General features: G+C 40.4%; 1 protein-coding gene across 1 annotated transcript; it reads right to left on the reverse strand.

Moving 5' to 3' along the window:
- Positions 1-1,970: 1,970 nt before the first annotated feature.
- On the reverse strand, positions 1,971-18,126 carry FDX1 (ferredoxin 1). Its single transcript, XM_082069469.1, has 4 exons — positions 17,903-18,126; positions 12,121-12,245; positions 9,194-9,323; positions 1,971-4,569 (listed from the first exon to the last, which is right to left on the reverse strand). The coding sequence occupies exons 1-4, from the start codon at positions 18,067-18,069 to the stop codon at positions 4,455-4,457; spliced, it is 537 nt and encodes a 178-aa protein (XP_081925595.1). The 5' UTR covers positions 18,070-18,126; the 3' UTR covers positions 1,971-4,454.
- Positions 18,127-26,222: the final 8,096 nt, after the last annotated feature.

Consider the following 26,222-nt stretch of genomic DNA (forward strand, 5'->3'; position numbering starts at 1 on the left):
CCAGGACAGGCAGGGGAACCCCACAGCCTCACCAGAGCCAGCTGAGGCCCTGATGGGGCTGCTCCCAAGGCTGTCACGGGGAGCCACCAGCCCACAGTCAGTGTCCCCCAGCCTGCGGGGACACACAGGGCACATGCAGGGGCATCGCGATTTCTGTCTGCAGCAATAGGCACAGCTGATGCGTGTTTGTGTGTCTGTCTATGGGACCACATGCTGGGCACAGGAACCCTGAGACATGGCAGCCTGGCCTGGCCCAGCAACGGCTCTTTTCCACTGTAACACTGAACTGACGGCTCTCTCACAGCCACAGACACCTGAGCTGCCTCCACAGGCACCAGCTCCACCCAAAAGCTGCAGCTGAGCTGCACCCACATGTGGGGCTGCTGCGCTCTTCCCATGCCCAAATTGTAACCCCTCCTAGCACTGGGGTCAGCACCAGCTGAGAGAATTTCAGACCCTACCCTGTTTCATCTTTTTCAGATGTGCTCTAGAAGAGACAGAAATGGGAAAGCAAAAGCTCCCCTGTACCTGGGCAGACATATGGATGGTTGTACCAAGTCTGTTCAAAACCTTTTTTATCTCTAGCAGATGCAAGAGATGCAGCCTACTGCCTGCTTGGGGAAAGGAAGGCGCTGTGCTACAGAAGGAGTTAGAACACAAGGGATTACACTGGCCTGAAGCAACACTGCTTGGGGAAGCACACAAGCAGTGTTAGTGCTCAAAATAACGTTTCTGCTGCTGGGCTGAGGTCAAGGGAACTTCCAGAAATGTGCAGGAGGAACCCAGTGATGCTTCTCAGCACACAGCAGGGTCACAGCTTTAGATGAACACTTCCCCCAGCTGCAAATGTTAAATCACTGCTGGGCAGAAGCTACATTTAGCAAGACCTTTTTGAATGTGGACTGGTTCATGTGAAGAAAAAAAATAACAATTATCATAAATAAGGAAGAGGTAGTCAGTACATTAGAAAGTAAATCTCAGAATTACTTTTACTGCTTGTTTTATGTATGAACCGCACGTGTTGCTCTTTGGGCAGCACAACAGGAGAGAGCTCAGGGCACCTCAGCCCGCTGCAGCAGTGCTGATCTGCACAGGCAGCCACACAGGAAACTCTCTCCCCAGGACACAGGGGAACCCTGTTCCCCTTCCACAACTTCTCGGTTCATTTGAGGAGAAACCAAGCCGCAGCAACTGCAGTCTCTTTCCAACATTTTCTACCATCCAGTACCTCAGTGACTTGGCTCGAGCATCTCTTTCTCCTCCAAGATTTACTTCTCCTTTTCCCTCCCAAGGAATGGGGATTCTTTGGTCTACCTTATCTTTGTACACCACATCATCCTCTGGGAGGGCAAAGCAAAGTCAGGTTGTAGGGAACCTCCCTCCATGACCAGACCAGTGCGTGGGAAAACACTGGCACTGTCACTGCAGCTCTCTCGGATATCAGCTTTTCAGCTTGCTGCTAACTGGGATGTGAAGTAACTGTGGACTTATCTGCCTGAAACCTTCTGAGCGCTGCAGCAAAGAGCTGTGAACTTCAGATTTTGTTACTTCTTGGTTAGAAAATCTAACTGCCTGGAGAATGTGCCTTTTCCTCTCCCCAGTGACAGCTTGCAGTCCTGATGGTGGAAACGTCCCCTGCAGGGCATGATGCAGTGACGCTGGAGTGCAAGACACCTCCTTCTGTCCCCTTCAGGCATCACATTGAACACTGACAGGTACAGCACTGACAAAGTTCTGATTTTCTCCTCATTTTTGACAGGAGAGAGGCAGAAGAGACCCACTGACCTCATGTTTTGACAGAGAACGGAAATGCCTTTAGAAAATGAGTTACAAATATATATATTTAACTAGTTTTGATGCCATGAATTATTGTGCAATGGCACACAATTAAATTTATACTTCAATGGTATAAAATACAGAAATACATTCAATGACTTGAAGGGAAGAAAAATCAATACAAACAAGGTATGTCAGAAAGTGGTATAAAATATGATTTATTTGCAAATCATTTTGGCAATAAGAAAACAAGTTTCTCTGATATGTGCATTTTGGGGATTACATGTCAGTCCCTTCACCTTCTGGTATTTCCATTTCCATGCAGTATGGGATATCTCTACAATTCAACACAAACTTTGGAGTGCCCTTTTTTTGCCTTGCTGTGCTAAGTAATTCCTGCCACAGGCACACTATGGGAGAGTCAAAGTCTTTACAAGAAGCTGCCACTGGAGATGCACAATGAAAGAGCCTTGGCTTAGAAAGAGAACAGTTGCGAGAGCTGTTTCACATTTGTTTAAGGTAGCATTAAAGCCCTTCAGGATTCCCACAAGGAGAAGTGTCTGGTGCTACAAGTAAAACAAACACACAAACACACAAACAAAAAAAACCCACAAACAAAACCACAAACCCCAAACAAAAAACAAACAAGAAAACACCAAAAGCCGAACACCAACACTTACCCCCAAATGCCAGCATTATACTGAAACCTTGGATTTCTTTCCTATGTAAGAACACACAGTACATGTGGTTATGAGTCAAGTTCCCCCTCTTGGAAGCTAAAGAGCTGTGTCCCACATAAAAAATAAAAGTTCAGGACTTACTAATAATCATTGCATATAACTGAACTCAGGACAAAGGCAACACAAAATGAGAACTGATTTACCTTAGTGCCTGATTGTGCGAGGTAACCTGGAAATTATGGTTAGAGTCACAGCTGCTGAAGAGGAAGACAGCAGTATCTTCAGAACATTTCTCCAATTTATTTCTGCCCTCTCCCTGACCTCGCTCCCTCCATCTTTCAAAAAGCCAAGAAATTTCAACGCCGAAGTCATATTTTGAATTAGATGAGATAGGAAGTGAGTTTTGAACACCCTATATGATTAAGTTCTGAGCAGACACATTAAGAATATCTTGTTTTAGGGGAAAGGCCAAAGGGAACACCAGGAAACAAATAGCTACTCAGAGAAGAAATTAAAGCATCTGAACTAGACCTATTTTCAACACAGTTCTAGAAGATATTTCTTTTTATAACAAAGAGGGACATTTTTTTCTCTTTATGAATTTCAAAATAATCCAAATATTTGACACGGGAAAAATAATATTTTCTTCACCTCTCCCGTAAGTATAGTAATGCAAGAAAAGATGTCTACATGTCATTGTCACCAGTTCAAATAAGGCATTAATGAGTGCATTAGACCATTCAAATGTAAACAAACAAACATGTTATATATATACATGTGTATATATATATATAACATACACCACAAAATATTAGAATAACCTTATAAGCATAATAGCTATTGTATTAGTGACAACCATTTCATTTAAGTATTTAGGCAACAAAAACTGGAGAAAATAATAAAGAGTATTAGAGACGTTATTTTATTTTGGTCTACTTTAGAAGACTAACACAAGATCAAACCAAAAGGACTTCATCGTCAGTCCACACACCATCCCACCATGGGGGTTTCCCTGCTTTTGGGGATCATAGCCTGTCTTCATGGAATAAATACTTGGTCATTACACATCAACCTTTACTGACATCATCCCGAGAGCAAGGCCCAGAGTCTAGGGAACTCCTGAAGCTGAATGCCCCACCTAACAGCAGACTGCCTCCTGAACAGGCTCAAAACTGAAAAAGGGATAACTATTTCAGAACAAATTTTACATTGACAAACAGTGCCCTCTTCAATCCCAACTTGGTCGTCTTCAGAGAACAGCAATAATTCACATTTACCTCCAGTGGTTCCGCTCTCCCATTAGACAGCTTCCAGCTTTACTCTAAGCCATGTGCATCCCATATTTGTGGTGTAATTAAACATAAATGAGGTTTATTGATTTCTATTCGGGCAACAGAGGTGCACTGCAGCAATTAAGCTGCAGGTGCCAACATTCTGTACCTGTCCCTAGATTTCATAGTTTTAACAGTATTTTTGCAAGACAAAATTTGCCACATCTCATGAAGATTCCAAAGTCTGGAAAATCCCTACCCTGGAAATCCACTGTTTGCTGAGGAAGTACCATAATGAGAATGTGAATTAGCTCTGAGCATTCCACCTTTAATGACAACACTTTTACAAGAGCCCATGCAGTCCTACAGATTTTGTTCTCTTACATATCCAGGTCTGAAACCTAGAAATGCAGATGAGTTTTCTGAAGTCTTGTAGAAGTGATCCAGTTTTCAAACATCATTAAAGGTTTTGGCAGAACAACATTACATGAAATCTGTAATACACTTGCTAACATTTACAATCAAATGATCAGTTATAAGAAGTATTATTGCATTTTAAGCGTAAAAATATAGGAGGTTCTATAAAGAAAATTAAAATAGCATTAATCTAATATTGATAGTCATATAAAATAACTCACAATTATGGAAGTTTCCGTATTCAATTACACATTTAAAAATAAGTTATAAAAATAATTAAGCCTCTTTAAAACCCCCAAGATATTTTCTTTTAGGAGTTTTTACTCATATCTATTGATTGTCTAGCATCAGCAACAGCTTCTGGTACTCGAACAGTCATATTATCCATCAATTTCTTCAAGCAGATTTGGCAGCCTAACCGTGATCTGTAAGGAAATAGGACATTGTTTTTAGTTCTAGCCAATCATATATATAACAGCATTTACCCCTTTATGCCTCCAACATTCAGCCATCCCAAACACATTATGATCCAGAAACAGCCAACCCTTGTGCATGGTCTTAATCAAGACCCGTAGTGAATTGCACGCACCAATGCAAAGAGATAAGTGGCAATAATAATGATTTACATTAAGTAACAGAGCTCGGTACATTGGAAAGTTATACACTGAGTCCCTCCTACTTGCTGAGGCAATGTATAATAAGGGTGGCTCCTCCATCTTCCATAGGTCACTAATAGTTCAGTCAAGTGTAGGTAATGACACTTGATCTCCCAAGGGACATTTGGCATCTCTGAAGAGGTGAAGGCAATGAATCAGAATGAAAGCCTCAAAAAAAGCACAGCCTAATCCATTCCAAGGCCTGAAGGCAGCCCAGTGTTTTCAAACTAAACAACTCAAGATTGGGTCATTAAGCCAGAAAGGTAAGAGTGAAAAGATGAGACACATAGGAAGTAGAAGGATAAAGTACTCGTAACACCTGAGGGGATGCAAACCTTCATTTTTCTACCCATCATTCAGTAGGAAAAAGATCTTGTACGTGAGCAATTAAAATAAAAATATCTGATACCACCACAAGATTCTGCAGACATCACAAGCCAGTTTTATTGCTGGGAGATGTTTAATTCCATGTTCATGCCTTGGTACTTAAGTATAGAATACTTAAACATCAGAAAGAATGGGCAGTGTTATGCAGTTACCAGTTGAATAACTTAGTATAGGAATGTGGGCAGAGATAGTCTAAAAAATGGTACTACATTAATATCTATACAGAATTCTTTCAAGCATGTAGTGATCCACTGCTGTTAACACTCCCGATTAAGTACTATACTCAAAAGTAATTCTTATATGTAATTGCTGTATACATCAACTTCAAATTACTGGAACATATGTATAAATACATATATTAACAAATGATTTAATCTCCTGAATATGCATCCATAAGAATAGCTTTAGAAATGAAATCTATTAGAGAGATGTGATTTTTGATATTTACATATAGCATTGCCTGTAAGGCTTAATTTGAAGTGTCTGCTACTCACTAAAGACCCATGTGGAGTTGTCATATGCAGGGACAGGAGCTGGACTCGATGATCCTTGTGGGTCCCTTCCAACTCAGGACATTCTATGATTCTACAATGCTAATGGACTATGTACTCTGCAGTGTGGCAATGGATTCACTTCCTGTGAAACAATGCTGCCCTTTGTTTTAAGCCCGCTACACAGCAGAATAAAAAACCTAACTAGCGCTAAACAACAGTGTGAGAAACAAACTATCACCCCAAATTATTCCACAGCATTTACAATTTTAAATATATATAACCAGATTCCTCTACCCCTTAAACCTGAAGAAGCCTGGACCTTAAAAAAGGATGATTTAGTCAGTCCCTGCATGAAAGCCATTCCACCTCTAACCACTGCCTTCCCTTTATTTCCTCTCACTTTGCTACTTAAAAAAAAAAACAAAAACCAAACGACACACAACAAACCAGGAAATCAGAGTTGCACATGTATAAAGGTATGGTGAATCTCCATTTTGCCATATAATAGTATTTTCTGTTTTTCTACCTGTTCCTACCTAACATTGCCAATGTTCCATTTACCTTTTTGAAGTTTAGGGTTGGTTTTCGTGTTTGTGTTTGTGTTTGTGTTTCTGTGTGTGTGTGTGTGTGTGTGTGTGTGTGTGTGTGTGTGTGTGTGTGTGTGTGTGTGTGGTTTCTGTGTGTTTGTGGGTTTTTTGTGGTTTGTTTTTGTTGGTTTGCTTTGTTTGGGGTTTTATTGTTGTTGTTGGTGGTTTTTGTTTGTTTGTTGGTTTGGTTTTGCTTTTTTTACACCAAACCTTAAGCTGACATTCCTGGATGCTAGCTAGCTGACAGCCTACTTCAAGTATGCAGAGTTACTACTGTTCTACTCACCTCTCCATAGGCATTTATCTACACCTTTTAAACACCAAATTTCATTTCCTGCCATGCAATGGCACAAGATCCTTGTGCTTGTCTTCACTGACAGTTTGAATTTACCACACTGAGCTAACACAGCACATACACACACCTTACTCTTCATTCTTTTTTGCAAGTCTTTCACAAATCTGCCCTCTACATAAAACTTAGCACCAATCACTTTAAGATCGCACTGTTGATCACATACTCTTAACAGACACTCAAATAATACTTTTACCTTGTTAAAATATTTTCTTTTTTTTTTTTTTTAACCAATTACTTATCTTTCACAATGCCTTTGCTCTTATCCCACTGCACCTCAAAATGTAAAGGATTTCTGGACCTAAGTAAATTATATTAACTGTAAGATCTTCCTTCATGCTCTGTGACTCATTTGAAGGACTCCCATACCTACAACTTCCCTCTACAAAAGCTCTGTTGAATTCTTTCCTTACTACTATTTAGTAGAAACTATAAAAAAGCAGCAGCCCATACATACAATTAATGTGTCCAGTATGAATGCAATCAGACTCATTGTTCTCCAGTTCAAATGATCGAATTTTAAAATCTGGGTTGCTATCTTCCATTCCTTTGATGTGGAAGCAGTTTCAAAGTAGCTAATTAAGCCTTACATACAGTAGTTCACATTGAATTCCATATAGAAATCCTGTAGGAATGCTACCTAGTCATTACCTTTCGTTACTACTCATTTTACTTATTTGCTGTAATACTGCTTCTATGGACGCATCTGTTTGAGACTGATACTTCAGTAAGTCCTCTGCAAAGAAACCTTCCAGTGCATGGACATCCCATAACAACAATGCAAAAGCAACTTTGCTTTTATGTTTTATTATATCTTTTTATGTTTTAAGTACACCTTCTACAACACCTATTGGCTCTTCACACAGACAAGTTTCCTGCTTCTGATAGGTTAGAAACAGAAATATTTTTCTACTTTTTAGCAAGCTATTTCTCATGTTATTTTTTTCTTCAGTATCCTTTTTAAACATTCAATTTGCCAGGTTTGTGTCCCCCAATCTTACTGCTTTTAATAATCTCTACTGCTCTGCAGTTATTCAAAACAATTTTGGTTCACCTGTTTTAATTAGCCCCTCATTTTAAACAGCATTATTCTTCATGGCAGCTGCCAGCTGAAACTTTCCCAAATCCAGATAGTCACTGACAAGAAAAAGCTTTTATCCTTATGACAGAGTGCATCTCCATTACACAAGTTTATATCAGTACAGAAGACCAGGTAATTGGTTTGGCCCAGAACCTAAAAACTCACAGGAGAATTATGGTAGATGTCAAGAGCAAAGTAAATTCACACTTAGTACACTTAAGATTTTTTTCAAGATTGTAAATGTTTTTGGGGAGACAGGAAAAAGGATAAAACAAAAGAAGCTGAAACAAGTTTCTCATAGCTTGCCTTTTTTGCCTTTAGAACATCCCAGAAAAGTTAAGATTTGGCTGAAGTGAGGAAAAGCATACCCTTATGTAGAAACTATTAGTACAGGTTTCCCATTACTGGTAGAAGGAGGTAAACAAGTTACTTTGGAGTACTCCTTTGCAGATACATTAAGCATCCCATGCTATACGGCTCACGTATAAAGCCTTCTGACATCAATGGAAATATTTTTAAGAACTTTTACAGGCAGTTCCACTGAAGCATGAAGGTCTTATGAAACCTTGTAAAGCACAGCTGCCTGCTGTTCACATGAGTATGTCCTACAATACAAGCTGTGTGCACACCAGCAAGTGATGCAGCCCCCTAGGAATGGGGAAGTGACACCCTATGTACAAGGCATGTGATGGTGGGGGAGAGGGACAGACTTTAGACTACCACCAGTCTACTCCTGCGCACTGAAATGTCCATTAGCAGCTCGAGCATACCTTGGGATTAGTTTCATCCAAAGGGACTCTGGTTTGTGTGCTTTGAGAGCCCTCTGACATGAGTCAAAACACATCAGGTGCAGACACTGGTTATTCTAGGGAAAGCTCAGGAGGGGGTTCTTATCAATGTACATAAATATCAGAGAGGCTGTGGAGTCTCCATCCTTGGAGATATTCAAAAGCCGTCTGGACATGGTCCTGGGCATCGGCTCTAGGTGGCCCTGCTTGAGCAGGGGGTTGGACCAGATGACCTCAAGGGGTCCCTTTCAACCTCAACCCTCCCGTGGTTCTGTGAAAAGAAGATCTGACCAAAACTAAAATACTAGTGTAAACACATTCATAAAATATATTAACTAGCTACAGACTAACGAAGACAGAAAACAGAAGGGAAGGGAAACAAGAAAATTTACACATGGCAGCAACAAGATTTCTGTTGAAAGAACTGAGGTTTTGGTCATACTTCAGTATCTGACACTTCTGTATCAGACACCTCTGAAAAGTACTGTCAGGTGCAACTCTTCAGCTGACAAGAGCAGTACTGACACCTTTTTAATATGAATTCAGACAAACAATATTTAAACTTGACAGTCCCATTTGTGTAACAGAATCCAGCTATTTGTTAAAAGCTGATTAAGCATTCCAAGAATACTGGACTGCCCCATCTGCACACCCTTCTTTCCATTCTTTGATGTACTGAAGTGTTATGCCTTATGTTGCCTTACGTTTCTGTGAGGCCATATGCCAGGTCCAGCATGTCCATTTCTTCATCAGTAATTTTATCTAGTTTCTCAAATATGTGGTCTTCAAAGATTAAATGACAAGTTGAACAGGCTAGCGTTCCTTCACATGCACCTAAAGAAAAAAAAGAAATATATGAAGATAACGGAACATTCAAGTTTCAAATTACAGCAGAATTTCAGAATAAATCCTTCGTATATGTGTCTGTCTCACATAAGTATCTCTGTTGATTAGTAAAGTTAATGTTTCAAATATTCCCACATTCATATATCTACTCTGAATTCAACTGTCAATAACATTCCTGCAGTTCCTACAACATTAAGATTTACTTGAACACTGTAGTTAGTTAAAATACTTAACCAATTCCCTTTCTACCATTTAAAGAGAGAAAAATTTTCTACCGTAAGAACACAAAAGCAGACACTGTCAGTCAATGTCACCTAATTTATTTCCAAGGTTGAACCTTCTATCCTTCTCTTTCCCATTGCTTTAAGAAGGTGTCCTCAAGAAGTGCAACAGAGGCCACATGCTATACAAAAAAAGTGCAGGAAGGAGAGGTTTTGTACTTGGTATTCTTTCCCACTCAACAGAACACTAATTCCCAGCAACAAAGGTGGTCAGGCTGGAGAGGAATAGTTTTCTCTGTGTTAAAGAGGCCTACAGGTACTACTTGACAATCCAGCCTGAGCCAAGGATCTAATAATTTGCTAGGGAAGAACAGAAGATGAACAGAACAAGCACCAACTACATCTACATGCTGAAGCAATTAGGTCATCACCAGACAGTTAAAGTTTGAAGACTAACAAATTTGTCTCTGCCACCACATAGAGCTACACTGACTTCTCCACTTTGTTGAAAAGGAAACATGCAACTTCAAGAGGAGGAGACAGCTGAACTCTTCGTACTTTTGTGGAGATTGGGCTCAGGGCATAGAAACCCCCACCTCCGATTTGAATTGATAAGGGCAAAACAGGTAAGACATTAGCCAAGTTTAGTTTATTTACTCATTTCCATGGAAAGCAGAACCAGGAGTATTGTGACCACATCACCTCTGCACACATACGGAAACAAAGGGAAGCAAGGCTGCACATACAGCTACTGCTATGAAAAGAAACAGCGGGATTCATCATCAGACCACAAAAACCACACAGGTAGCACCGCGCTGTTACATATAGTAATGGTATCAACAGCATATATTCCAAGTGAGCATGACACTGACCAGAAGAGTTGTTTTTTAAAATATATCATGTCTTCAAGTACATACAAATGCATGTGAAAAAGAGTTTAAATAAAGTGCTAAATAATGTAAAATTTGTCATATCAGCAATTCAAGTGTTTTAACGTTGGGCAAGGTGAGGGGAGAAGGAAAGAACACTGACCAGTCTATTTGAATAGTGGAAGGTCTTTCTGCAACTGTAAAGCTAGCAGCAGCAAACAGAGTGCAGCTGAATCATTCAACAGTTTTGTAAGTCTTTATACAAAGATATTTCTGTTATTATTACTGCACATGGGATGCCCCCTAGTGATAGAAGTAAATACGCAAGATTTACAGATTACATTTTTTTCCTCATTACTTATTTTTTCTAAACACAAAACATACATTTTTGTATTATTTATATTGCATTATTTCTCTGCCCTAGTACCAGGTTTCATTAGCAAATGATTATTGAAGTGGGATTAGCATACATTATAATTAAAGATTGTCACAATATCTCCAATTCTTAGTATGGCTTCTGTTTATTGACAGTGTTATGTTTTTCTTCCCACTTTACTATAATGTTTTAACATGGCCGCTATTTACACAAACTGACAAAAAAGTTACTGTAGAGTACAAGCAGACTGCCATAAGCCTATATGACACATCTAGTAAGTGATACATGAAGCTAGTTATCCCAATGTATTACAGATATTTAAGAGACAATTCTTCCCAACATGTATGCAACTCTAGTCATAAGATTTGTCTCAAATATAAGTCTGAGATTTAAATTTTATTACTAGCAGTGAAATTTATTGGCACTTAAATAAAACACACCTCAGATTTAAAACTCTGCTACGCTAGCCTACTTATTTTTTTCCTCTCTGATTGCTCCATGCCATGTATTCAGCCATGCAAATTATACTTCTGTGTCCTGCTCTAGTTTGTACTATTAATTCTTAAGCTCACGTTCATGTAAATACCCATCCCGAGGTATTTAATTGTTATTACCACATACCACTGCTTTGCATGGGCAGAATCCTACAACTTCAGTGGAACTAACTACAGAAGGTGCTGTAGTTTGAAGGAACAGGGAGGTGTTATAGCTTCCTCCTATTTTAATTTTCATTAGAACTTGTACCAAGTTAGAAGTTCACTAGGCCATTGGTTTCTTTTACCCCAGTCCTTTAATAAGAATTAAACTTTCTGCTCTTCCCTGCTAACTGACATGGATTTGGTTGTTTCTCTCATTGAGGACTCAAGTACTACAGCAATTTGTGCTACAAAAAGCCTTACAACAAATTAAGACAGTATGGCAACACTGAAGTAACCACACGCTGTCAGGAACACACCAGTTCTGTGTTGCCTCCAGAACCTTCAAGCTCAGGGGAGTCTTGACAGCACTCTGTCCACATTCCCCTCCTTTAACATTCAAGCAAGGCTGACTGCAAATATTTTTTTGGAACTTGACCCAAAATATTCTATGCACCTGCAGGAAAGAAAAAACACCAAAAGCGGGGGGGGAATCCAAATAAAGTACAGCTAAGTTTTATAAATAAATTAATTAATAAATATTCGTTTACAGTTGGACTCTGTGATCTTGGGGTTTCATGTCAACCTAAACGATTCTACAATTCTACAAATATTTATTAATAAACTAGTTACAGAACAATTTCTAGGCACTGGATACATACAGTATTCAGTGAATCTACTTACCAAAACCATCTATGTCTAGGTTATTGTTAACAACAACATCCAGCAGTGAATCCCCAGGTTTTCCTTTGGCCGTTAGTTTGTCACCATCACGATTTATGAAATGAACAGTTATTTTATCTTCTGAGCTGAAAACCAAAAGTATATAATGGAATTAAAGAAAGAGTTGTAGAATTTTTTATATCTTTACAAATTATTGAAAACTACTAAACCAGCAATCACTTTCAACTTTACAAGCACAGAAACCTAACTTATTGACTTTTAAAAACTACAATAGGTACAGGCATTTGCTGCTGTACATTGAACAAAGGTCACGAAATTAAGGAAAAAAACCAAACTTGGCTTGTGTTTTGTCACTATAAGCTGATCTTATACAGGATCCTTATGTTTTGCCTTTCACTGAAGAGTCAGAACTATTCTATTTTAGGCACAATATTTGCATTTACACCAAATATAAGAGCCTATTTTAAATGCTTCTTTTCACTCCTTTCTGTGGAGTTTTGTTTTGGATTTATAATATTTTAAGTTAGGTTCTCACCACTGGCATTTAGGACAAATTTTAAAATTCTCCCACTTCTGCTTAAACTTTTAAGCTTTTTACTTTATTAGTTCCAAAATTTAATCATCCTCTCCTCCCATGAATTAAAATACTCCAAAAGCATTCTGCTTTTTTTTGCGCACTGATTCTCTCAGGACTTCACTTGGTAAATATTAATTCTACTGAAGAAGTTTTGACATTGTGTTCAAATAAAGAAGTTCTGTATTTTCCTGTTTTGCTTTTCAGGCAATTATGTTTATTTAAGAAAAATTTCTATTGCTGTATGCGTAAAAATTTCTTAAGACTAATGCTTCTAACATGAAAAAAAAAGGTTTTTGGTGTTCCATAGTACATCATTTCACATGCAAGTTAAAGGAAAGCTGTTAAAATACTGACAACTAGAATACAGTTCGTTTGTTTTTAAACTGAGTAAAAAAATAAAAACTTGTTGGATGGACAGCAAAGAAATCTGCCAGGAGGCAAGAGATACAAATAAAACAACTGAAAGTTAAGCAAAAATCCATGTTTAAATGTGAAATCCATGCTGAAGAACAGCACACTTAGTATTACCTTTACTCTTTTCAGTAATTGGGTCTTTGAGTGATCTATCATATGGAAAGCATACAAGCTTGAAAATCAAGTCACTCCCTGGAAAACTCTAACCTGAAGAGCTGAATATTAAAGCAAAAAATTTGGAAGTGGCCATACTGGAGCATCAGTAAACAGCTTATTTTTAGAACTGGCTGTAAAAGAAAATGTGTTTTTAGCAATCTGAATCTTAGCTTGTTTTGAAAAACAACAAATGTTTGTTGCTGTAGACTTAATATACTTGTCACAACCGTAAGCACCATGATTCATTATGCTGTTGTGTTCAATTCTTGTCATATCATCCCTCAGTCCATTCTCCGCAAGGCACCCACAAGCTACTATTAACCATAAATTCATTCTGAAATTATAATTGATAATGAAGGACTGACCTTGCTGATCTACAGATTGCAACTGAAGCATGCACTATAATAAAATTCAGAAACATTGAGGATCTATCTTTACAAAATGGAATCAATGTTGCACAGCCACCTGTGATATCAAAGGACCACCTCCAGCAAACTGCTCTGTGGGGGTTTAAGTTACCACTCTTCTTTTTGCTCCTCTGCTGTGTTAACACCTCCCACAGCACAACCAAAGAAACAAACACCCACTTCTTAGATACACTAGTAAAAAAAATCACCACCTTCACTGGAAGTTTAAGACTAATGGGTTTAGATTGCAACCAGAAAGGTACAGATGCACATTCTGACAGCCAAAGTAGACTGCTGACAACGTAACTTTAAACTGCTTCCAAAAAGCCCCTTCAGAGCTCACCAAAACACTCTCATTTACTGAAATATTGCTGTCAACATGACAAACACAAAACCCTTACAGGAGACACAATGTAAGATGTATGTGCATTTATGGGGATCCTCTGCCCGAGGCACAGACATTGCAAACACTAAATATTTGTACAATATTCAAAACATGCCCTTTCCTCTATTACAAGATGAAGTAATCACAAATAACACGGACCAAACAGCAAGCTGTCTGGCCATCCATTAGATCACCGGACCTTTGTAAAAGACAAGTCATCTCCCTCCCAGTTTTCAAAACACACCTCAAACTGCCTTTGCCTGTGATTAGACTTTAATCTGGCACAAGAAGAGTCCTGGCCATACTCCTTTATTCCTTCTATCCCCAGCACTCACACTGTCATGCAATAAACTGGGTCTGGAAACAAAGCTGTTTGAAACCTAGCCTTGGCAGGTAAATGGCCATATGAACATCAGAACTGGTACACAGTCAGATCTGCCTCATGTGAAACTTGCAGTAACACAATTGTTTAAACTGGTGCAACTTTATGATGCAATAACACAATCTAACTTTTGTGTACTGCAAGGCAACTCATTTTGCTAATCTAGATGAAAATCAACCATAAAAACAAAGTAGACCCATCTGAACCAGCAAGTAAAAATGACAGAAGTGCAACTGCCCACAACAAAAGTGAGGAAACAGAAGCTGGATCCCCTTTTCGGTAGTAACAATCTTGCATAAGCTTCAGACAGTCGCAGGACTGCACCATAGCTGTGAGTGCCTAACTGGTGTGGCCAAGCAGCAAGGGTACAAACCAAAGTACCGCTATCAAGTCACTGACCTCTGTTAAAGATCACTACAGTAATTAACTGGACCTAATCCACCCTGCTTGACAACAGCTTTCTTACAAATAATTAACTTTAGTTTCTATCTCTAGCTTTATTAAGTCTTCCAGTAGAATCTGGTTTTCTGCTATTGTCATCTTTACCACTCTTCACATAGTCAAAATGTTCAAATTAAAAAAACCAACCAAACAAACAAAATCACTGAGGCTTCATTGTGCACAAGCTCAAATGGTGAAAATATTTTTAGAAGTGTGTGTGCATAATAATCAGACTAGACAGACATTCAAAACACACACTGTGCAGATCTTTGCAATGACTACCAGATACCATTAAAAAATTAGAATCGCACCTGCATGAAACAATGTTTAGGATTTAGAAACTCCAAGTAACATGGCTTTGGTCTACCCAGACATTGTTTGCATGGATTAAACAAACAAACAAACAAACAAACACACACACACCACCATAATGTGAACTAGTTACAGGCAATTAACATGAAACACGTACCAGGTCTAGGCAAGTATAAATAGCCTCAGCATTATTGTGAAGAACAAAACATATTTTGTGTAATCTGCATAAAGCATAAATATCCCAATTCATGCCCAGATTAACCCTTTTCACCAAATGTAAAATATAATTTATTTCTTCATATCATTGCCACAGTACTATCAGCTTTGTTATCAAGCTTCCTTAGGATACCCTAAATTAAGCATATTACAAATACACAGAAGAGCACCAGAGAACTGTAAATGCTGTTCATTGTCCCTCCCACAGAACAAAGAATACAGCAAGAATCCTGACAGCTGCCTCTTCCACCTTTAAAGAAGTATGCTTTTGAATCTTCAGTTATTAATTCCAAGTTAAGAATCACTTCTCACATTCCTCTAAAAAAAACAAAGATCACAACTGTAGCCTGGTGTTGCACATGGTGAGACCAACTCCATTAATTCCAGATCTTTTATTATATAGTAAATCTAACAGTGCTACCCAATTTTCTGAAGAGTTTCACAAATGAAACTGTTATACAAGCCTCAAAATACAGAAGTTATAAATCTGAACTAATCTTTAGAATATGTAATACAAAAATACTGTACAGCTATCTACACTGGTACTGAGGTAACTACTAATCACCATGAAATGAAAAGGGAGGATAACTGATAAAAATGGAGCAAGAAAAGGAATGAGATGGAAATTAAAACATAATGCCTGATGCTTTACTGATATGCTTGGGAACCTCTCCTCACAAGAATCACCACGGCTGATGATTTATTTAACTAGGTCTTGATCCTCTTGACACAAAAACAGCTAAACTTTACATATACAAACAATGCTGTATCTTTTTACCGGAATAACAGTCTGACTATATAAAGTTCAGGAATTTAGTCTCAAATAATACGACATCCAAAAATGGTAGGACTAGAGAAAGTAAGTTGCACATAAATGGTGAAAACACTAATATATGAAAAAAATAAGGATTTTTTTTTTCCTCCTGACTCACTCAGCCAGGTTATGACATGGAGTATATAAACAATACATTCGCAATACTTGCTTGCATGAGCTTTTCTGCTGGCATGCTTGCACAATGAATGTGAGTAAATTCCAATCTTGTGTTCAGCCTGTTTGTGAAAGGCCTGGGGGATTACAGGTCCTACAATACTATTACAAAAAGAAATGTTTTCACTTTTTAGTATTCTTTTTCCTCCCATTTTTACACTGTCAAATAATTTTTAATAACTTTTAAAACTTGAACAACACTTTACAAAAACATTTTGATTTTTGAATTATAAACTGCTAATGAGGGACTTCAAATATAACTGATGGTCAGGGCACTCAGTGTAGCCTTTTTTTTTAAATTACACTCAGCAGGGTCATTCAGATCTAAACCAGTAACTTACCTATCTCATATGGGAGTTCTAGACTAAAAAATTAGTTTCTCTCCATATTAAAAGTATCTGCTAGAACAAAGCAAAAGAGCACCCACAGAAGAGTTTAAAAGCAAACTACTGAAACAGCTTTGATGGTGAGGGCTCAAGCCAGCCCTCTGGAAAAAGGCTAGCCTATACCACTGATGTTGGGCAGGTCCTGTTCTGAGTCAAAAAAACTTCTCTGGCAACCAAGTATATTAGGCCTTTAAAATTTATGGATTTTAAACACTGAAAGTTAACTGTACGTTCTGACCTATCTTCAAATATACAAGCCAGAAAGCCATGCATAAACAGTCTTTGACTCAGTACTAAAGTGGAAATCTATAGTTGTGGGCTGTGGAATATTTAATGTCTACAGATATCATGCATTTTGAAACACCTACTCATACATACTGGTGAGGATGAGTTCTGCACACTTAGATGCATAGTGCTCTTCAATAAAGAAAAACGATACCAAAGGCAGAAAAGATCTTCAGTGTTGGGATCTCTCTGATGTGCTGTACGTTCTACCACAGGCCCTGTCAGACTTTAACAGGAAAAAAAAAAAAAAAAAGGGAGGGGGGCAAATGCTGTCCTTCACGAAAAAGCAACATTGATAAGGTCGCAGCCTTTTAGAAAACCAGTTTGAACATTAGGAACCCTAGTTTCGCTTTCCGTAACATCGTAAGCTTTGCCAACAGGATTCCAGGTCACACAGGCTTAACGACAGTCCCAGCCCTGCCCGGCCCACAGGCACCTCCAGCTAACGGGCCCTGGCACAGCTCCCGAGCCTCGCCGAGGGCGCTCGGCCGACAGCCCGGGGAGGCGGGTGGACGGTCAACCCGCAGAGCACTTCGCGGCCACGGCAGCCGCAGGCGGGACGGCGAGCGCCGGGCGAGGCGCGGCCGTGAGGGGGGCGAGGAGGCCGGGACTGCCCTGAGCGGGCCGGGCAGCGGCGGGGCCGGGACAGCGGGGCACCGCGGAGCTGCGAGCGTCCGGGAGAAGGTCACGCAGCGCCAGCCGGTGGCACAAGCGGCCGTTGGTCCCGGGTGCCCTCAGCACCAAGGCCCGAAAAGGCACAGCGCTGCGGCGGCGGGAGGGCGGCCGCCGCCGTGAGGAGCCCGGCCGGCGCCTCAGGGCTCCGACCCTCTTACCTGAGCGCCGCCCGGGCAGAGACGCTGAACAACCGGGCCGCCCTCACGGCAGCGGCGGCGCTGCCGCAGCCCGGCCTCGTCCCGGCTGCCGGCGAGGCAGAGAAAAGCCAGCGGCGGGAAGAAGCAGCAGCGGCCCGGAGGAGCCGGGCCGGCCCTGGGGCAGCCATACCGGCAGCAAAACCAGAGCGCGAGGTCTCCGCGTCGTTAACGGAAGAGGCGGGGGCAAAGTCCCAGCGCTTACGCCTCCGGCGTGAACTGCGGCGATTCTCGCAACCATCTACGTAGCGCACGGCTCGCCCCCTTGTGACGGCGGTGAGAGGTGACTGCGCGATGGGAAGAGCGGGGTTACGCAAAGTGCGCAGTGATGCGCTGAGGGAACGGGCCGGCCCTTACGGAAAAGGGCAGGGCGTCGGTCGCCTGAGGCGCCGCCGCTGTCTGCTCGTCAGGTCCCTCCTGTTGTCACAGGCCGCGCTGTAGGACGGTCAAAGCTCTCTGGTTCCCAAATGCAAGCCCTATCCCGAGTCTTCCCGGGAAAATGGTGCCGTGGAACCCCACGTATCCTGCCCCCCTCTCAGGTTGGGCCTGTGAGGGATTTCTTGTCACGGCTTGGGCCCAGCGAAGGGCTCAGCTCAGTTCGGGCCACAGCGGGTCCCTGACACACGCTGTGGCACTGGTGGCCAAGGAGTCGTCACCAAATCCCAAATGCCCCTTAAGGAGCCTAGCCTGGGCTACCTGGCCCTAGGTATAGCAAGAGCAACAGCCCCAGGGCAGTGGGGATGGCAGCTCAAGGATCTCAGTTGTTCAACAGGCTGTCCAGGCAGAACCACCAAGAAATTCCCAGTTCCTCATAATTATTTATTATGACAGAGGATCAGCTTCTAAAACCCAAGCCTTAGCAATGCAACAGCAATGCTACCCGAGGTTTTAGCAGCAGGTGAGCACTCATGGTGAATGGCCCAAATATCAGTATATGCAACAGGAAGTTTTGAGATTTCCTGAGTAATTACAGGCTGCACATGTAGACTTACTTTGTCTTTCTGCAATGTACACATTGCTCTACAAATTTTTATTAGATGGTTATGTAGATACCCTTCATTCGGCCACACTCAAACTGGGGAGTGCTGAGTGAATGAGGAAGAAATCGATCATTTTCTTCAAAATAATTTATTCAAGCAGGAGTGGAAATAAATGGGGAAAAGGAAGAAATGTTTACCTCTGATGTTCTTGAGGTAGCTAAGATTATTCCTGATGCCTTACGATTTTGAGAGTGTGGTTTTGTTGTGCCAGAGTAAGATCAAAAAGGGAGATAATATAATTTATATGCCAAAAGGCTCCAGACTGTCTGCCCATAAACCAAGTTACCTGAATGTGCCAGTTTCCTCTGCTTCTGGTATATAACTCCCACCCTCTAAGTTAGACTCAATGTTGTTAGAGCGTTTCCCTTTACCCATTACAAATATGGCCAACACAAGATTTTACATAGTTTGAATCTTGCCTTTTAGGCTTTATTTCAATTATTGCTATGTCAAAGAAGCTTTTATAGCACCTATGCTATATGAATCCTGTTATACTAATTTTATTTCATGTCATTATCCTTTACAATCAGTATTCTTTCCATAAGAACAAATTTGCTGCTGTCCCCATCTAGATTTAGCATAGGATTTTGAAAGTGTTAAAATTACCGACATGCATAGTGTATCTCTAAATTTCAGCTGACATGAGGCTGACCATTTTTTCTAGGCAATTACCTTAAAACCAGTACCTGTCACAGATGATGCAGTAACTTTACACAGGCTTCCATTGGCAGAATAGCTTCCAGCTGTTATTTGGTTACTAGCAAAATAATTGCATTTGTTAAAATATGCCATTTGTAATGTTTTAAAATAGAAATGAAATCAATGCACTCAATATATCTGTTAAGTCATATATTAATATAAATGCAATTAACATGTTGTGGGAATATAGTGGAAGATTGATGAGAAAAATTGTAAATATGCCCTAGCCAGTGCAGCTGGGGTGTAGAAAAACACATCACACTAATTGTTGTTTATCTTTGTGTGCTTCACAAGTAGAACCTCTGTGTTTAGATAACATAGGCCTGTGAAAGTCTTAAAGGGACCTTATCAGACATCCTTGAAATTCCTGCTCTACTGCAGGCAAAGATCAAAGCAGCATGATAAACTGTGCCTGCGTGAATCCCTGGTGTACAGGCAAAACCAGCAGGCTCGGTGATCTTCTCATAAGCACTGACCTCCACAATGCCTGCATTCCCACTCGCGTGCCCCCGCCTGGGTGCGTAGCTGCTTTTTCAGAGATCCCCTGGTTAGCAAGATAACGAAAATAAATTTACTGTTTGCATTTCATCCATGTGACTTGCCTGTGTCAGATGAAACGCATATGAATGTATCGTAAACCAGTCACTGAAACAAATACTCTGAGGGCCAGATCCTTAGCTAGTATACTGGTATCCCCTCAACCATGCTGAATTGTTTTTCATCAGGTTTCACTTTTTTTGCAACAGAAGATAACGTGGCCAAAAATAATACAGTTTATTTCAATATTGTCACTACAGCATAGAGTCATATATGCATACTTGTAAGGCAATATTTAGCTAAATACATACAGTTTTATGTGGACTTCTAAAATTGCAAAGCTGAAAGGGTGTATCAGATAATTTAGTCTGATTTTAACCAGAAGGCTGTTTGTCATAAATTAATGGTTAATGCAGGAAATAAATCCGAAAGGGACCCTGTGGACCTTCTAATCTAAACCTTTGCTGTCACATACCACTCAAGTAACTACATACAGAAGTATTTATCAGTTTCTTAAAGTTTGCTGCTGTTACAAACTGCTCCGAAAAACAGCCCCAAAATTTCACTCTTTGGAAAGATAGAAGGCCTAATTATTAATTTTCAAAGTATTAATTTTCAAATTATTAATTTTATTAGTTTCATTCTTAGTATAGGATTATTTATACTGATGTATCTTTGGCTAGCACTGCCTGTGAGTTTAAATATATTTTGTTCTCTGTGATGTTCACTCCTCTGGCCCTTTTTATTTTAGCCTCTGATGTTATTTATCTCCTTTCATAAGACAGGAGACTCTTACTATTCTCCTGCTTATCCCACTGAATCATTTGTGTATATATTAGTTTGAATTCACCCTTGTTAAACACCCGCGACTAGTTAGTACATTCACTTTGGGTCTTGTACAGTGTCTGTAAAGGAAATGTGTGGCCCTGATACATCCTAGTGTTGTATTTGGGTTTTTTTTCATATACACATCAAATTAATACCCTCAAATAATTCTGTGATCAGTTGATAATCCATATGTCCCTTGTTGCTTTTCATTAATGGAGTCATCGTTAACAGCAAGAGTTCTTGATTCCCCCAGACTGAACACAATAAGATCTTTGATCTACTTTCATGTGAGATCTTCATTCAAACACCCTTTTAATGAATAAAGCCATTTCCATTAACCAACTTTACCTGTGTCAGATGTGTTCCAGCCCTTAGACTTCCATGGCCCTGAACACATTACTCCTTACACAAGTTCAGCTAGCAGAGTCCAAGGTCATCTCCTTCACTGATAAGAGCAGTTGTGAAAAAAGCCAGGGACCTGCCTCCACTTTCCTTTGAAAGACAGTTCTAGTCTGAGCCTTTACACTGGCCCTTGCCTGGGCCACGGTGCAGCAGCTCTATTTGCACCATGTCACGCCTCTGCGGGTCTGGTCCTGACCCAGCCTCACTGATTTGGCGTCCTGGCTTGGCCTTGGGCCTGCTTGTCACTGCAGGCCTGCTGGGTGACCACTGGACTGTGTCTCCCCCTGACCACTGTGTCTCAATCCAGTCTTGACCCTGGCTTGCTGCTCCACATCCTGAATTGTTGGCGAGGTGACAGCTTTCAGCTGCCCTGGTATTGTGCTTATCTCCCAGCACACCTTCCACTACAGAGCATCCAACTCTTGCTGTGCCTTGACTCTCCCCGCCCCCAAACACAGAACCCTCCTAATTCTGTCATAATTTCTATATAATGTTCACTTTTGGATAGGCAAGCTCAAAGAAAAAGGTGGAGCAAATTAGGTCAGGACACCTTGATGAAATAAGAGAAGCAGAGTGAAATAAATGAGAGAAAAATTACAAACAGTGTGTACCTGACATCTCTCTGAATCTTGGTTGTGTGCAAGTTTTTGTTGCTTGTCTCCATGGCATGTTCATTCTAATGGTAAACACCTTGCAAGAGGCGCTTAATCTTTCCTATATATTTGTATAGGCTCTTGCCCATTGGGAAACACATGTAATACAAATGTGGGGTTTTTTTAAATTAGGTCCTCCAATTCTTTACTATTTTTAAAGGTTATTTTTGTAGGAGGCCAACAAACCACTAGATGGCAAACAGTTTCAGCAAGATAATACGCAGGTATTCACACAATCTTCTGCCTTCAACTTCATCATTGAGGCCATGGAGTGGAGCCCCATGCAATTTACAGAAGTCTTGGGTGAAGCTGATATGGTCCTTCTCCTCTTTGCTTCTCCATCTCTTTTGCTTGCTGTTATAGTGTGCATGAGCCAGGTGTGGAGTGGATTCATAGAAGTGATCTATGCAAAAACTAACCTAGAAAAAAAAGAAGAAATTAAGTGATTTCCAGCCATTTCAGTTCAATCAATCACGCTACAGCTGCCATGTGCGAAATGAGAAGATGTATCCTGGGAGAACAGCCATCCCAGCTTGCATGATTTTATGCTGCTAAGCAAAAGTACTACATATTCTTCCATTTGGCATAAAATTCCAGGGTTCAGCATTACATATGTATACCAATGATCAGTAGATAATCTCTGTAAATTACTAGAGATGATCTCTTAGAGTCCTCTTGGATGATCTCTTCAGTCCTCTGGTTAGAGTTTTTCTTTGATTAAAACGAGGTTTATTCAGTGCAGCTAAGCTCTCTCTCAAAAAAATAAATAAATAAAAAAAAAAGATGGGAGAGCAGAGGGCCACATTATTTTATCTCGGCAGTCTCCATGTGATTTGGGGCAGTGGTGATGTGAGCTGCTGACACAGGACATTTTCTACATGGTTGTTTCTCCAAACTGTTTCTCCAACCCTGATTTTTCTAATTCTGAGACCATGTAAATGACCAAGGTCTTTCTCTCTACCTGCACTTGGCAGTTCAGTAACACAGCCCTTTATCTAATTTTTAAGCAATCAAAAATGTAGTCATTGATCACGAGAAGCTCCAGTGAGTCAGGAACTGGCAGAGGTTTAGTCTGTAGCCCAGAAGCGTAGGACCCGAGAGCCACGAGACTGAAGTAATCCATGCCTGAAAGAAGGCAAGATTGTCAAGGAGTTTTCGTCAACCAATGATGGATTAATAGGTAAAATAATAATGAGGCGGTTGTTTTTGTTTGGGGATTTAAAGTGGTTTATAAGCTTTTCTGTAAAAGGCAGGTAACCTGAGTACCATCAAAGCCTGTGTGTAGGTGCCAAGCGATTCTGCAGCTAAAGGGAGATATGGGAACTTTGGCAGTTCATTGGTGAGGATCCGGTAACTGCAGTGCAGCAGGTCAGGAGAGTGTTTTGTTTGGCATTGCTTTGTCTTTGCTGGTTTCACTACAGCACCTGAAATACAGTGGGAAACAGATAGAAATGTTTGGAGTTTCGTCATTCAAAGAGGTTGAGCTCTGGAAATAAGCCAGAGCCTGGCGTTATCCACTCAGAGAGGAAGGCTGAGGAGGTGGGTCTGTCTTAGAACAGGAAGGTGAATTACTGCTGTGTAATTCTGCTAAGCTGTAAATAATTTGTTGCTTCAAAGCCATGGTTCTGTCATACGTAAGAGACCATGATATCTGAGTGAGACTTTGCATCTCTGAGTTAGGGGATTTTAGAGTTAGTTGTCTGAAAGCCCTCATACTCTTTAATAGAAAGACGTGAGTTTTTTCACAGGAAAACTTTGCTGACTGTTCTGAATGTCTAAAATTCCTCTACTTCATGTTACGCATAACATTTCATAGCAACAGCTCCTTCTTATAGTAAGTTGAAAAAGTGTGTGGACAGTTTAATATGAAACTTTTAAAACAAACTAGAATTTGTCATTGCTGAATTAGAGCCAGATTTCCATTGTGAATATTTGTCTCCATACAGGGGATCTTAAAGTGTATTCAAAATACAACTGTACAAGGTCTTGAGAAGGGAATCCACTGTAGGCTATTAAATACAATACCACCATGTCCAGCTCATGTCTGAAATACTTGATCTGCAAGTTGTTGGAAGATGGGAAGGTACACCAGGGAAGTTAGTGCTTCCTCCATTCTCACATTCTTTCCCAGGTATTGACTTTCACAGTTGCTGAGACAAAATACTGGACTTGAGGCACCTTTGGTATAAGAAAATGGACTCTTCTTTGATCTAACTCCTTCCTCATTTTCAGGCATATAATAACTCCCTGAAATTTAAGTTGTAAAGTTCTCACTGGAGGAGAGGAGTTGAGGACCAAAATCCACCAGACCTTCCCCAGTGAATTTGTGCTGGGCAATCTTTTCCACTACTACCTGTGTCCCAGCTCCCAATCAAGACAGTAATTAGACTCTCCAATTAAACAAAAGAGACGTTTTCTGACTGCAGAAGATTGGGGCTGACAATGAATTACAGCCCGATATCTACTTCTGTGGCCTACTGGTGCCTATTTATCTTCTCTGGATAATGCTGTTATGAATTTTTAGAAACGTATTTTTACTCTTTTCCCAGGAGTCTTTGCAGTTGTTTGGTAAGAACACATGCAACAAAGTGTAAGCAAAATCTCTCCTTTAAGCAAAGGTGTTGATTGCTGTAGATGCTTCAAGTCCTGCTGTCCTATCAGTAGCAAGTGGAGTGAGTATTGTCTGAGGTCCTGCATGCTGGTCTTTGCTACTTTTGAAAAATACATCTTCGTATAGCCTGCTAGGAAGGAATGCATTTACCTTTAGTTGTAGCCTGTTGGTTTCTAATGAGAGGAAGCTCAATTACACAAGAGAAAAGCTTTAGTATAAGATTGTCAAAGAGTGTGAAGCACAAGGGCAGTGTACTGAGGCGGGAGGTATGTGTGCCCACCAGGAGGCAGAGCAAGGCAGGGTTCCATCTTGCTCACAGCACTGAACATACTGCATGCACCAGCAGGGAAGGCACGCAAAAGTTTTCATCAGATTTTTACATTCAGAAGTAGGAAATTGATAGATTTCTAGTGAATAGATGGAATAAAAATGAGAGTGTGCTGAACTGGCAAGAAGCTGAAGTAATAAAATGCATATATGTCAAAATGTTCTCTGGTCAAAGACTATAAATTGAAATGTATTTTTCTGGTCCTGTTCACAGTCGTTGGAAGTCATAAATGGTATGACTGAAAAGAAAATTCTAGTCAGTGTCTAAAGCAATACTGGGGATCAACTTCTTAAGGTCTACATCAGCTGTTGTGTAAGAGGCCAAATTAGATACTTCCATGTAAATGTGGAGAAGGATGAAGTTTTGATGCTGCAAACACTTATGCATGTGAATGATCATATCTGTTACATCTTTAAAATATTAAAGAGATTACAAAAACAGCCAGAGGCTTACCAGTAAGTACTTGCACATTTGGGACTTCATGGGAATCCAGTTTGTAATAAGCTTATCAGTTACGCTTCTCCTCCAACAGTGTAACTGGAGTTAGAAACAATGATCCTTTTCTCTGATACCCTAGGAGCACATATATCACATTGGGAATGTGAACAGTAGTGCTTTCAAAGTTGCTAAATTTTGTGATTTTTAAAGTATTGTAATCAAAGCCTTCTGTCATTTCAAAATCAGGTAATCAGCTAGGAATTGAAAATCTAAAACTAAGCAAACAAAAAGCTCTCTTCCCTGGCTTGAAGAGAAACCTGAATATAAGAGCACAGAAAAGAAAGAAAGAGAATCCCAAACTATTATTAAAGCCTTGTGAGGTAGTGTATTGGGTTTTGGTTTTGTTTGGTTTGTTGGTTTTGTTTTTTTTTTTTAATGCCAGTCTCATGACTTTCTGGGAACTGATTTATTGAAAGCCTTGGTTTGGCAGTTCTGTGCTTGGCTAGCTTGTGCTTGACCCAAGTCCCCTTTTCTCTTGGCAGCATTTAAAACAGTCGAGATGTAGCCTATACTCCTTCGTAATCCAAGACTTGTGTGTGCAGTCAAGAACCCTTTAGCACGGGAAACAAGCAAAGTGACCCAAAGCTGTGGGGCCTGGCTGGCAGCGCGGGCTGTGAGGCTGGGCTGAGGAGCCGAGGGCCTGCTCTGCTCCCCGGGACCCGCTCCTGCGTGGGCTTAGCGCAGCTGA

This window comes from Streptopelia decaocto (assembly GCF_964273445.1).
Source record: "Streptopelia decaocto genome assembly, chromosome: 1".
Taxonomy (NCBI): Eukaryota; Metazoa; Chordata; class Aves; order Columbiformes; family Columbidae; genus Streptopelia; species Streptopelia decaocto.